The sequence below is a fragment of the Phyllostomus hastatus genome, unplaced genomic scaffold (assembly GCF_019186645.2).
Source record: "Phyllostomus hastatus isolate PE091 unplaced genomic scaffold, TTU_PhHast_1.1 phas_contig_348, whole genome shotgun sequence".
Classification (NCBI taxonomy): domain Eukaryota; kingdom Metazoa; phylum Chordata; class Mammalia; order Chiroptera; family Phyllostomidae; genus Phyllostomus; species Phyllostomus hastatus.
The window spans coordinates 7385535-7397979 of record NW_025333860.1 but is presented as its reverse complement, the minus strand read 5'-3'; the positions used below and the strand labels follow the sequence as shown (position 1 = coordinate 7397979).

Genomic DNA, 12445 nt, shown 5'->3' with positions numbered 1-12445 from the left:
GTTTACTTACCAGTTTTCCATGTAATGAGTTTTTAATATTAGGTAGTTATTGATTTATAACAAAAAATCAATTATGTTATTTCCAATCTTGACAGGGATGGGGAAACCTACAACAAACACACAAGAGCTGCTTACCTGTCATTACCCCGTAGCATTTTGGGATCAAAATATCTATAGTCATCAGTTTCCTATTAAAAAACCAGAATTTTACCATGAATGTTCAGAAAGGTACAGTGGCTTAGAGTAATTTATTTTAATGAATCTATTAATTTGGTAGAATCTTTAACCACCACCACCATTCACCAAGCATTTACTGTGTGTTAAGCATTATTCTAATGCTTTCAATGAAATTACTTAATCCCAATAGTATTTATGAGGTACTTGTTATTATTCCTACTTTTTAGGTGCACCAGCGAGAGTACATAGAGAGCATGTAACTTTCCCAAGGTTACATAATTAGCAAGTAATGTTAACTCCAGTATTTGAGCCCACCCAGATAGTCTAGTTTTAATGCCCCAGCTCTTAACCAGTATGCATACTGTTTCTTGAAAATATGAGGTCTCTTCAGAAATACTAGTCATTGTTAATATAATGAGAATGGTTTGAGAGACATCAATGTAACCTGGCAGCCAAGGTAAGTGGACTGGAATGCACATGCATGAACAATGACAACTTCACTGTACTAGTGAGGGGGGGGTAATAGATGCCATTGAGTGAGCATGTGTACTGTGTGGCTGTCAAATCCAAAATGACTGAGCAAATAGAGCATCAAATTTTGCATTAAGCTTGAACATTTCTCCACAGAAACTATTCAGATGATTCAGAAGGCCCTAGCTATGGGCAACTTGTGACTGGCAGCTTTATCACGACAATGTACCCACCCTTCTCATGCAGAGTTTTTGGCAAAACATCAAATCATCCATGTGACTCAGACTCTCTAAATCCCAGATTTGGCACCTTGTGACTCCTGGCTTTTCCAAAAACTAAAATCACCTTTGAAAAAGAAGACATTTCAGACCAAAGGTGAAATTTAGAAAAATACGATGGGGTAGCTGATGGCAACTGGGAGAAGTGTGTGAAGTCCCAAGGTGCCTACTTTAAAGGGGACTGAGGTGTCATTGTCCTATGTACAAGATTTGTTGTATCCTGTATCTTCTTCAGTAAATGTCTCTGTTTTCCATATTACATGGCTAGATATCTTCTGGATAGACCTTGCATGTTTTAGAAGTTACATAATTTGGGTTCACAATGTCTCTTATTTGAAACATTTGGAGTTAGGTGTATTTTGGAATTTTGAATTTTAAAGTAATTTTTTAAAAATTTTTATTTATTTTTATTTTACTTTCAGAGAGAGGGGAAGGAAGAGAGAAAGAGAGGGAAACATCAATGTGTGAATGATACATCAAATCAATTGGTTGCTTCTCGTGTGCCTCCAACTGGGGACTGGCCCAAAACCCAGGCATGTGTCTTAACTAGGAATTGAACTGGCAACCTTCTGGTTTGCAGACCGGTGCTCAATCCACTGAGCTACACCAGCCAGGGCTTTGAAGTAATTTTAGATAGATGGTGTCCTACATGAGCTGTACATGTTACACTCCCAGTGGGCAGCATCCATCATCTAACATAGTACTATTCCTGCAGCTAAATGTATAAGTATTAACACAAAGTGAGAAATAAAAACTACAAAGGGACTCAACTTGAATTAAGGCTAGGTTTTGCCACCAAATGAATTATACAAAATCTTTTAGGTTTCAGAACTTTCTGGACTTCAGCAGTGGTGGAGAAGGGTTGTGGACCTCGTCTAAACTGGAAACTAGCTTTTTTATATTAAAGGAGTTGGAAAGTACTGCTTTACTGCCTATGAGCCATAGGAGCTCATTCTTTTTTGGAGTGTGTATGGCACTACCCAAACCTGACTGATGACAAATTATGCATGTATTATCACTGTCAGGGTCTGTACTCAGTGGTGAACAGTGTCATAGAACTCTCATCGAACCCAAATACAGTGTCAGAATCCATTAACACTTTGCTTCAGGAAACCCCTAACAGCTAGATTTACAAGGCAAGATAAAACTTAGCTGATATAGCTTAATCCATTTCTTTCAATTTATTCAATCAAGACAAATCAAAAGAGAATACTTCATTAACAAATGTAAATGATAAAAACACATCTAGAAGTAGCCTATAGCATTTTAAACCTTTGAGATAAGGTACATTGAGGTTACTAACCAGGTCTAACTCTGTATACTTGCTAATCTCGTCAATGCCTCTAAATTAATGTATCTATCTGCAAACAGGAAAGGGATCAGAAAAAGTGTAAGAAGCTGCCTCACTTAACAGATGAAAAAATGCTTTCAAAGCAGAAAATATTCACCCCAGCCCTGGCTGGCATAGCTCAGTGGATTGAGCGTGGGCTTCGAACCAAAGCATCACAGGTTCAATTCCCAGTCAGGGTACATGCCTGGGTTGCAGACCATGACCCCAGCAACCGCACATTGATGTTTCTCCCTCTCTCTCCCCCCCTCCCTTCCCTATCTGAAAATAAATAAAATCTTAGAAAGAAAAAAAAAGAAAATATTCATCCCATATTTTGCCGTGAATAATGCCCACTTTTTTTGCCCAAATTTTTAGGGAAAAATAAGGCTACACATTATACATGGATAGTACTAATTCCGTACCTATATAAATGTTTTCAATTCTTTTACTTATGCTTATGAGTTAAAAGTATAACTCTAACTCTAGAAAGCAATAACAATATCTGTATGCAAAATAATACCCCAGAATATGATAATAATTTTTTCTAAACATAAATAAATAAATATAAAATTGAATTAAAAAATTAAAACAAGATTTTTTCCCCTGAAAGTTTGGGCCAAAAACATGGGTGCGCATTATACATGGCAAACCATGGTATTTTTTTCTAATTAAAAATATCTGTAGTAATGTTGCTTCAATTATCAAGAGTCAACAGAACTAATGAACTTATACACTTGGAAAAACACCTGAATAAGACTCATAATTTATCAATCCACGTGTCTATGACAGAAACTGTTGTGGAAGGCACGTTTGTGGTGGAAATGTGCAGTCGGTAGGAAAACGGAGTAACAGGTTTTAGATTCCAATCCTGCCACTAAATATAGCGTGCCTTGGGAAAAGTCACTTAACAGCTCTTGGTTTCCTCTCTTCTATTTCCAAAATTTACTTCTAATGTTTTCTTAAACTAAAGTTTCATGAAGGTCATAGCTCTTGCCCTCAATAGTTCAGCATCGTGGTGAAAAACTGTGGCCTGCCCAGTTCTGCCTTATTAGCCGTGGGTCCTTGGGCAAATTAATTGGCCCTATTGTGCCACAGTTTTCTCATCCCCAAAAATGATAATAGTAAAATGGTATTTTTCTTAGAAGATTCGAACAAGGACTAAAAGGGATAATGTATAAAAAATGTTTTGAATGGTTCCTGGCACCTACGTGTGCAATAAACGTTAGCTATTACCATTATTAGTATTATTCATCATCTCAACTTCAAGATTAGGGACAGCAATAAAATACACTAAATTTCCTTAACTCCTTGTAGATTTGGCTTCTGTCTAAAATTTTGCATTTATTTATACTTTTATTCTTTATTACTGTTTGGAATACTTACTGCCTATAAAGTAGTAGTATTCTCTAGGCTTTTTCAAGAGAGCTCCTTCTTCATATATTCTGGGATATAGTAAGAAAGTCTAATATTACTACACTGTATACCCCTTTCTCTACATTGATCCTTAGATGGAAGAATCCTATTCTTTTTAGCTTATTATTATAGACAATTCTCTTACCTCCTCTCATAATTGTAACTGCCCCTCTTGGGGATGTTTTATTATACTGTTTCTTTGTTTTCACATGGGTAGATTTTAAAATTTGTTTTTGTTAAAGTCCTTTAATACCATTAAAATCACATTTTAATAATTATGAAAAATTACACATTAATCTGGAGATCCTGTTCTAATTCTCTTAGCATACTCAAGTTTCCATAGAAACATGTAATTCTAAATCAAAAGGTCCTTTTAATGTGTGGGTGTATCAAGTTTTTAGTACAAATACATGTTTAGGATCTTAAGCCTCACTACCAAGGCTATGATGATCCAGACCAACCCAAACTAGGGCACCACTGGGATTAGCATCATGCTGTCTTTCTCAGCTGCAGACTCTGGTGAAGATGACCACTCTCTAGTTGCCATAGTAACATGCCAGGCTGTTTTAGAAAACAGATTGTGGTAATTTTTACATTCTTGTTTTGAATTGTAAACAGATAGCTTGAAAACCAATTCTTTAAGTAAACGCTAACAACATTTACTCATTTATCTATTCACCCAACAATTTAGTTTTCAGCCCCAAATAATTTAGTACCACCTAAATATATGCACTTAAAAACTCCACTATGCATTGCTTCTCTAATTTAATTTTCAGAAAATTGGTCTGGTACTCTTTATATTGTACCAGCTGGTGCTTACTGGTCTTTTTCATTTATAAAACTTGCTCCTTAGGGTATATTTTACATTTAATTATACGCATAGAGTCTAATCTACATTTAACTTGGATGAGAACTGGCCATAATGGAGGGAACAGCAGCTGAGAAAGCAACTTCCTTTATCTGTGATAATGGCTAAAAGTGGCTCTTTGAGAACATGGACTCTTTTCTTCCCCCATGTAGTCTATTGTGATTAAGGTCACAACAAACTCAGATTTTACTGCCTTTCATACAGTTTAATACGTTTAAGAATTTTACAAGTACAATGTTATATGCTACTCACGGGGTTTGACTTCATCTCCATGAGATTGTCTAAAATACGAGTAACAGGTAGATTCTGTGGAAGAGATTAGTATTTTCATGAGAATAACAAATCAAAGTTCTGTATTGTCACAAAAACCTAATCATACTATAGTTAAGTATGCTTGCCTTTCAATTAAACACATTCTAAGTAAGATTAAGCATTCTGTGAATGGTTTCATAGATGTAAATACTATTGGAACTACTCAAGTTTCCATAGAAAAATAAAATTCTAAATCAAAAGGTCCTTTTAGTGTGTAGGTGTATCAAGTTTTTAGTACAAATGTATGTTTGGGCTTTTTACTTTTGTTAGATGTTTTTTAATACTAGCAATTACAAGCTTTTGTTTTGATCACATAAGATTTCCATTGTTATTTTTTTCATTTCCTTTTTTCAAATTTTAAGTTTCTTTAAATACAAAGCAACTTAAAATTTGTGAAAATGTATGAGATTAAATGACCTAATAGTGTTCTTTCATTTCTAATGCATACTCTTCAAGACCAAAAGGATACCTGTGCTCTTTAAAAAATGGGGAAATTAATATATACCAACTTTACTGACCATTTTTATTGCCTGTCATAAACTGCCAATTTTCAATGACATGCTGCAGTGTCTCCTTACAGAAAAAAAATCCCATCGTGCACATGAAATGTGTAACACTGGTGTTGGCAGAAGACTGCCTTTGACATGCTTACATGCCTCGGGATCAGGAATATTACTGTTACATTTCTATCTGATGATTTTTATCATTATTTTGAAAATAACATGTGGAATACAGAAAATTTACTCTGTGACTAAGTACACCTATTCAAAGTGCACCCCTATGGGGATGGTATTCTCTCTATTCTGTACTGATGTTTCCTTTGTGAACTGCACAGGATGTTCTGAAAAAAAGTTTTGTATCTTCATACAACAATGACAACATTAAATCTGATTAGATAACAAACACATATTATACAAGGAGTTTTACTTTCCTTAGGTCATAAAACATTTTCTTGTTACTAAAATGGACTATCACTAAGGAAAGTACTGCCTTTTTTTTTTAAGGTTTTATTTATTTATTTATTTTAGGGAGGGAAGGGGGGGAGGGAGGGGGAGAGAGAGAGAGAGAGAGAGAGAGAGACATCAATGTGTGGTTGCTGGGGGTTATGGCCTGCAACCCAGGAATGTACCCTGGCTGGGAATCGAACCTGGGACACTTTGGTTCCCAGCCTGTGCTCAATCCACTGAGCTATGCCAGCCAGGGCTGGAAAGTACTGCTTTGCACAAACAGAAAATGTGCATTTTTTTCTTTGACTTTGCCTAGATTGTAAAGACAAGTAAAAGCCTTCCATTTTTTGTTTGTTGTAACATAACAATTATTTTTACTGTGTTCATCTATGCGCACAACATTCTCAAAGTAGCTGATTTTTTAAATTGTTGTTCAAGAACAGTTGTCTCCCTTTTCCCCCCTACCACTCTTTCCTGCCTCACAGAACTCCACTTTCCCCATCCCTTCTGGTTACTGCCAGTTTGTCCTTAATTTCAGTGTCTCTGGTTATATTTTGCTTGTTTTGTTAATTAGGTTCCACTTATAGGTGAGATCATATAGTATTTGTCTTTCACTGCCTGGATTATTTTACTTAGCATAATGCTCTCCAGATCTATCCATGCTGTTGAGAAGGGTAGGAGCTCCTTCTTTTTGCTGTGTAGTATTCCATTGTGTAAACATGCTACAGTGTTTTTTTTTTTTTGAAGTATATTTTATTGATTATGCTATTACAGTTGTCCCAATTTTTTTCTCTGCTTAATTCCCCCCCTCCCTGCACTGCTCCCCTCACCCTCCAGCACCCACCCCCCACAGTTCACATCCATGGGTTTTATATACAAAATCTCGTCTCCATTTCCTACCCTATTCCTAACCTTCCCCTGACTATTTTGTGCCTACTTATTCTGCTTCTTATTCCCTGTACCTTTTCCCTCCACTGTCTGCCTCCTGCTAACCCTCCATGGGATCTCCATTTCTGTGATTCTGCTCCTGTTCTAATTGTTCGCTTAGTTTTTGTTTTTTATGTTCAGTTGTGTACTACAGTTTTTTGATCCACTCATTTACTAATGGGTACTTAGACTGCTTCCAGAACTTGGATATTACAAATTGTGCTGCTATGAATATTGGGGTGCATAGGTTCTTTTGAATTGGTGTTTCAGGATCCTTAAGGGTATAATCACAGCAGTGGAATTAGGCAAGTAAAATTCATTATTCTGATATTTTTGTTGGCCAGGAACTTTTAAATATAAACACAAGGACCAAATGTTCAAGTTGACTAAATGTGTTTCCTGAATTCTATTATTTAGAATTTTTTAAAAAGGTAGCACACAAAATTTTACTTTTGTTTCAAATAAAATTGAGCTTGTTCATATAAGAATAAGTATCAATCAAGACTTTTCTCTAAATCCAAGCAAATTTAAATGTATAAAAATGCTTTATCCAAAAGAAAAAACTACAGTTATAAATTTGTTCCATGCAATACTATCAGAAGATAATGAAGTACTTTGCAACATAACAAGCAGAAATAATTTTTAAATATCTGGATCATGGGAATATTATAAATAAGATTTTACTAAAATTTTATACATTTCTCTATTTACATATAATTCTGTTTAGTTCCCTGAATTGTTTTATTTAATTTGTGCAATGGAGAAAAATTCTGAAAAGATTTTGTCAAAATAAAGCCATGAGTCATATTATTTTTATTAGTGAAAATAATTTGAATAGGTCATTAAATAAATAAGAAAACTTTCTTTCTAGCAGAATAGTTCAAAAGTTCATGAGCCCATAGACAATTCTTTATATTTTTATCTGGTCTCCACAACCAGAAAACACCAGAAGAATCATTTATCACTGCTGCACCACACAATATTCACACATTGTCATGATGAAGGAAAACTTCAAGTGTAGAAAATGATAAAAGAAATTCATAAAGGCATAAGAAAGAATATTTCAGAAAACAACTTCTGAGACATTTCACCAACTAATGCTCTACCTAGTTTTATTCTTTGCCTAAGTGAAGGCTTGAACTGAGTTATTCATCATTTTAAAATCAGTTCTATATTAACAATAATTTCTATACAAGATTAATCAACTTTTATTAACTGAAAAAACTGAACTGTGGCAGCTAACATACCAGCAGAGAGAAAACAGAAAAAAATCATATAATTTTCTTAGCTCAACAAACAGCTTATTCATCTTTAGAAAGATAAAAAACCTGTGTACCTCAATATAAGAGATAGAAATGAAATAAATGAAATACAATAACTCACTGTTTTAAAAATGCTGAGCATATTTTTGTTTTTAGAAAATGCTATTTTAGAAATAAACTAAAAAGGGTTATTATATAGGTTAATAACCAAATTTTTCTTAGTAGAAAGCCTTTATAAATACGGATCTGAGAGACAAAGTTCCATACATAATGAATATCCTAAATTAAGGATCACTATTTCTAAAATCCTCTCATTTCATATTCATAAACTAGAAATTTTACCAGAAGAAAAAAAATGGTAAGAAATCTAGTTTTAAAAATCCTTCTGGTTTTATGACCATTAGTCACATTTGTGAGTTTAGTCACTGTAAAAGTTAAACGATGTTAATTTTACTGATGGTATAATTACTTAAAAACAAATTTGAAATAAAATAGGCACATTAATTAAAAATCAGACATTTAAGAAAGATGATGCAACTCTATACCCAAAACAGTTAAAATTTATTTTCCCCTTTAGTTCTCCCAGGTTAGCCACTTGTTGCCCTATGCCATTTGTCTATGGTGACCATTTCTAACTCTGCCCTTGTAGCTTGGGCTGACAGTCTGATGCCGATGCCAGCAGTGCGGTTAGGACAAGAGTTGCTGTTGCCCTGTTTATCAAAGCCCTAGAGAATGAATAGCAGTATGGACCTCGAAGAGACTGCTTATTTTGAAGACTGTATTAGCCAGTAAAGAGTAAGATGAAGTAAGATACTGGAAATACATTGGGAATGATGGATGTATCAACAATAGAAGGGGTGGAAAGTTGTCAGTGAAGATAGGAGGGGAAATAAGATGGATCATCTATTTCCAAAATGTTAAAATTATAAATCCGCAATGAAAAGGTGAATCCAACATCCACACTGACATCTACAGATGAGGAAATAAAAAATACATGAAGTGGCATTTCCTCCAAAGTCTTAGCATATTAATAGCAATAAAATGAAAAACAAAACAAGATTACATTAGCCTAATAAAACACGTCCAATCCTCCATCGCTCAGCTTCAATAATTATTGGCTCACAGCAAATTTTACTTCGTCTATATTCTTACCTACTATCCACTTTCCTAGGCTGTTTCAAAATAAGCTCCCAATATTAAACCATTTTAGCTATAAATATCTCAGTACGTATCTCCAAGATACATCTTAAAAAAAACCCCAAAATCCTCTACCACTATTACCACACCTAAAATAATGAACAATTTCTTAATGTATCTCAAAATCTGGTACTAAAATTTTCCTGTTGGTGGGTGAGTTGGGATGGGAGTAAAAGAAAATTGTACTGCAACAATTAAAATAAAATAAAAAAAAAATCTTCCTATTCCATCAACTTCCTTTTCAGTTTTCTTGTTTAAATCATAATCTTACTAAGGGCCATACACTGCAATTGAATGACAGATCTTTTAAGTCTTTTTTTAATCCATTGAATTCCACTGCTTGCAATTTATTTGTTGTTAATTCATTTTTAAGAGGGATTACTTTAGCAAACAAGCCAAATAAAGTGAAACTGAAAACTTTTAAATTATGCAACTTTGTTCATCATCACATTGCTGTACAATTACCCTCACAAATAATATTCCAAATCTGTGAGTATCATTCAAGTGGTCTTATGTGATAGCTGACGCTTGTGATGCATAAGACTTATACTGCCCAAGAAAGAAAGCATACAAAACTCTTATAAGTGATCTAAAAAACTGAACGTGGCCAGAAAATGTTTTTTCTATTTTACTTAAAGCTTCAAATCAGGTAAAGTCCAAAACAATATTCAGAGATATAAAAGACATAAGTAACTCAGGGTTTTATTAAGTGTGAAACAGAATTCATCTCTAGCAGTCTCTTCTCTGGTATCTTTCCTCTTAGCTCTCCAATGGCCCTAGATCTCCCATCATAGTGCCTCTAAAATGTAGAACATTAGGACAATGTAACTTTTAAAATGGGTTTGTATTAGCTTAAATATTTTTGAACAAGAAACCTCTTAAAGTAATGAATTGGCAAACAAACACATGTTGAGGTTTGAAAATGATGTAGAGAAAAAGGCACTGTCATGGCAAATTGGTACAACTTTTCTGGAGGGCGATTTGGAAATATTAAGAATTAGAAATGTTCATTCCTTTGATTCTACATAGAATTTCAGGAAAGTGTCACATGGAAATAATCAGAGATAAATACTCAACTGGAAAAAGACATTTAAAATGTAGGTGTACTAAGTATATCTTTAAGTATCCTCTATTTTTCCTTTCACCTGGGATTTACTGTTTTGTAATATGACTTATTTTTACTTCGCAATATAAATAAATAGTCTCCCACCCAAATCAAAAAGTATTTCCTCTAATTTGAACCTAAAAAGTCATATTAACATCCACTTAAAAAATGGCATGGCTTTTCTAGTAGTGGTGGCAGTAATGTCGTATAGAGAGGGCCTCCAGTCATTTCAAATTTTACTTTTATAAGTGAGCAATATCCTGTATCAAAGTTGTTTATTATTTGCAATCTTAAGAAACAAAAGGGACTTGTGGTTACAGAGAACAATTGATTTTTGTATTTTAAGAGCTCTAAATAAAACACTTTTATTATATTTTTTCCTATCAACATTTCGTTCCCTTATATACCACCCGTCAAAATTTTGTGTTAGCATAATTTGATTTGATAAATTTAGATACCTCTTATTGGCATCATTAGGGGACATATGTGACTGTAAGATAATGAGTTCAAAAATAAATATGATCATTCCAAAGATTTAGGTCTGTAATGCTGAGTTATTTATGATAAACTGTTTACAGAATCTTCCTATTGGGGTTTCCTTCTAAAAGTGCAAGTTAAAAAAAATGTAATTCTCCTTAAAAATAAATTTAACTACATGTGGTTATACAAGTCTATGTAGCAAAAGGCAGACATTATCTTACGAACTGGTGGTTCCCCTCTGCTTCCTGTAACAAAACGTCCAGTCCAGAGTAGATGATAAATAGACTGGTGTGACAAAGACCCTCTTCCTGCCACTCAGGCTCTAGAGCCTTCTACTCAGGCTCTTCTGAGCTGCTTCAACTGGGCCTTGGTTTTTGAACTTCTGTCTTCATCTTTGCATTTTCCAACTTTAGAAAGAATCCTGCTCAGTTTAGCCAGAATCCACCATCCTTGATATCTGATCATCCTTGGTATCTGGATCAGGTTACTCACCCTCTACCAGCTCCCAGGTGATGTCCAATCACACTGGTCTATCTTCAGCAAAACCCTGTTAGGTTGGTTTGGCCAGAATTCCCCTCTACCTCTGATATTTACTTTTAGTAATTTTGCATACATTGACCCTATCCTGCTCCCTGGCTATAAATTCTCACATTAACTTGCTGTATCTAGAACTGAGCCCAATCTCTCCCCTCAGCTGTAAAACTGCAGTGGTTCCCAATATCTTTTGCAACAGTCACCTTGAATAAAGTATACATTACTATTCTTTTTAAATTATTTTTATTGATTATTCTATTATGGTTTTCCCCATTTTTTCCCCTTTATCCCCCCCCTCAGTCCTGCCTTTCACACCTCCAGCATTCTGCCCCCTTAGTTCATGTCCATGGGTTGTACATATAAATTCTCTGAGTCTTGTTTCCTATACTGTTTTTTCTCTCTCCCCGTCTACCTTATGACTACCATTTATGCTTCTTCTTCCCTGTACCTTCTCGTTTATTCTTTCCTTCCTCCTCCCCACTGAAATCCCTCCATGTGATCTCCATTTCTCTGATTCTGCTCCGTTCTAGTTGTTTGCTTAGTTGTTTTCATTGTTTTTCTTTTAGGTTCATCTGTTGATAGTTCTGAGTGTGTTGACATTTTGCTGTTCATATTTTTGATCTTCTTTTTCTTAGATAAGTCCCTTTAGCATTTTGTGTAATAAGGGCTTGGTGATGATGAACTCCTTTAACTTGACTTATCCTCTTGATGATGAAGTCCTTGAACTTCACCTTATCTGGGATGCACTTTATCTGCCCTTCCATTCTAAATGATAGCTTTGCTGGATAGAGCAATCTTGGATGTAGGTCCTTGCCTTTCATGACTTTGAATTCTTCTTTCCAGACCCATCTTGCCTGCAAGGTTTCTTCTGAGAAATCAGCTGACAGCCTTATGGGCACTCATTTGTAGGTAACTGTCTCCTTTTTTCTCGCTTCTTTTAGGATTCTCTCTTTACCTTTAATCTTGGGTAATGATGATGAGCCTTGGTGTGTTCCTCTTTGGGTCCAACTTCTTTAGGACTTTATGGGCTTCCTGGAAGTCTATTTCCCTTGCCAGATTGGGGAAGTTTTCCTTCATTATTTGTTCAAATAAGTTTCCAATTGCTCTTGTTCCTCTCCTTCTGGCACCCCAATAATTTGGATAT

The 12445-nt window shown here is 34.8% G+C and overlaps 1 protein-coding gene across 2 annotated transcripts in view; it reads right to left on the bottom strand.

The window, feature by feature from the left end:
* Positions 1-12445, bottom strand: part of SCFD1 (sec1 family domain containing 1) — a 110910-nt gene that overhangs the window by 18517 nt on the left and 79948 nt on the right. For both annotated transcript variants that reach the window (XM_045841143.1, XM_045841144.1), the window contains exons 20-21: positions 4790-4843; positions 136-188 (exon numbers count right to left, since the gene is read on the bottom strand). In XM_045841143.1, coding sequence (XP_045697099.1) covers positions 136-188; positions 4790-4843 — 107 coding nt within the window. The remainder of the gene's footprint in view (positions 1-135; positions 189-4789; positions 4844-12445) is intronic.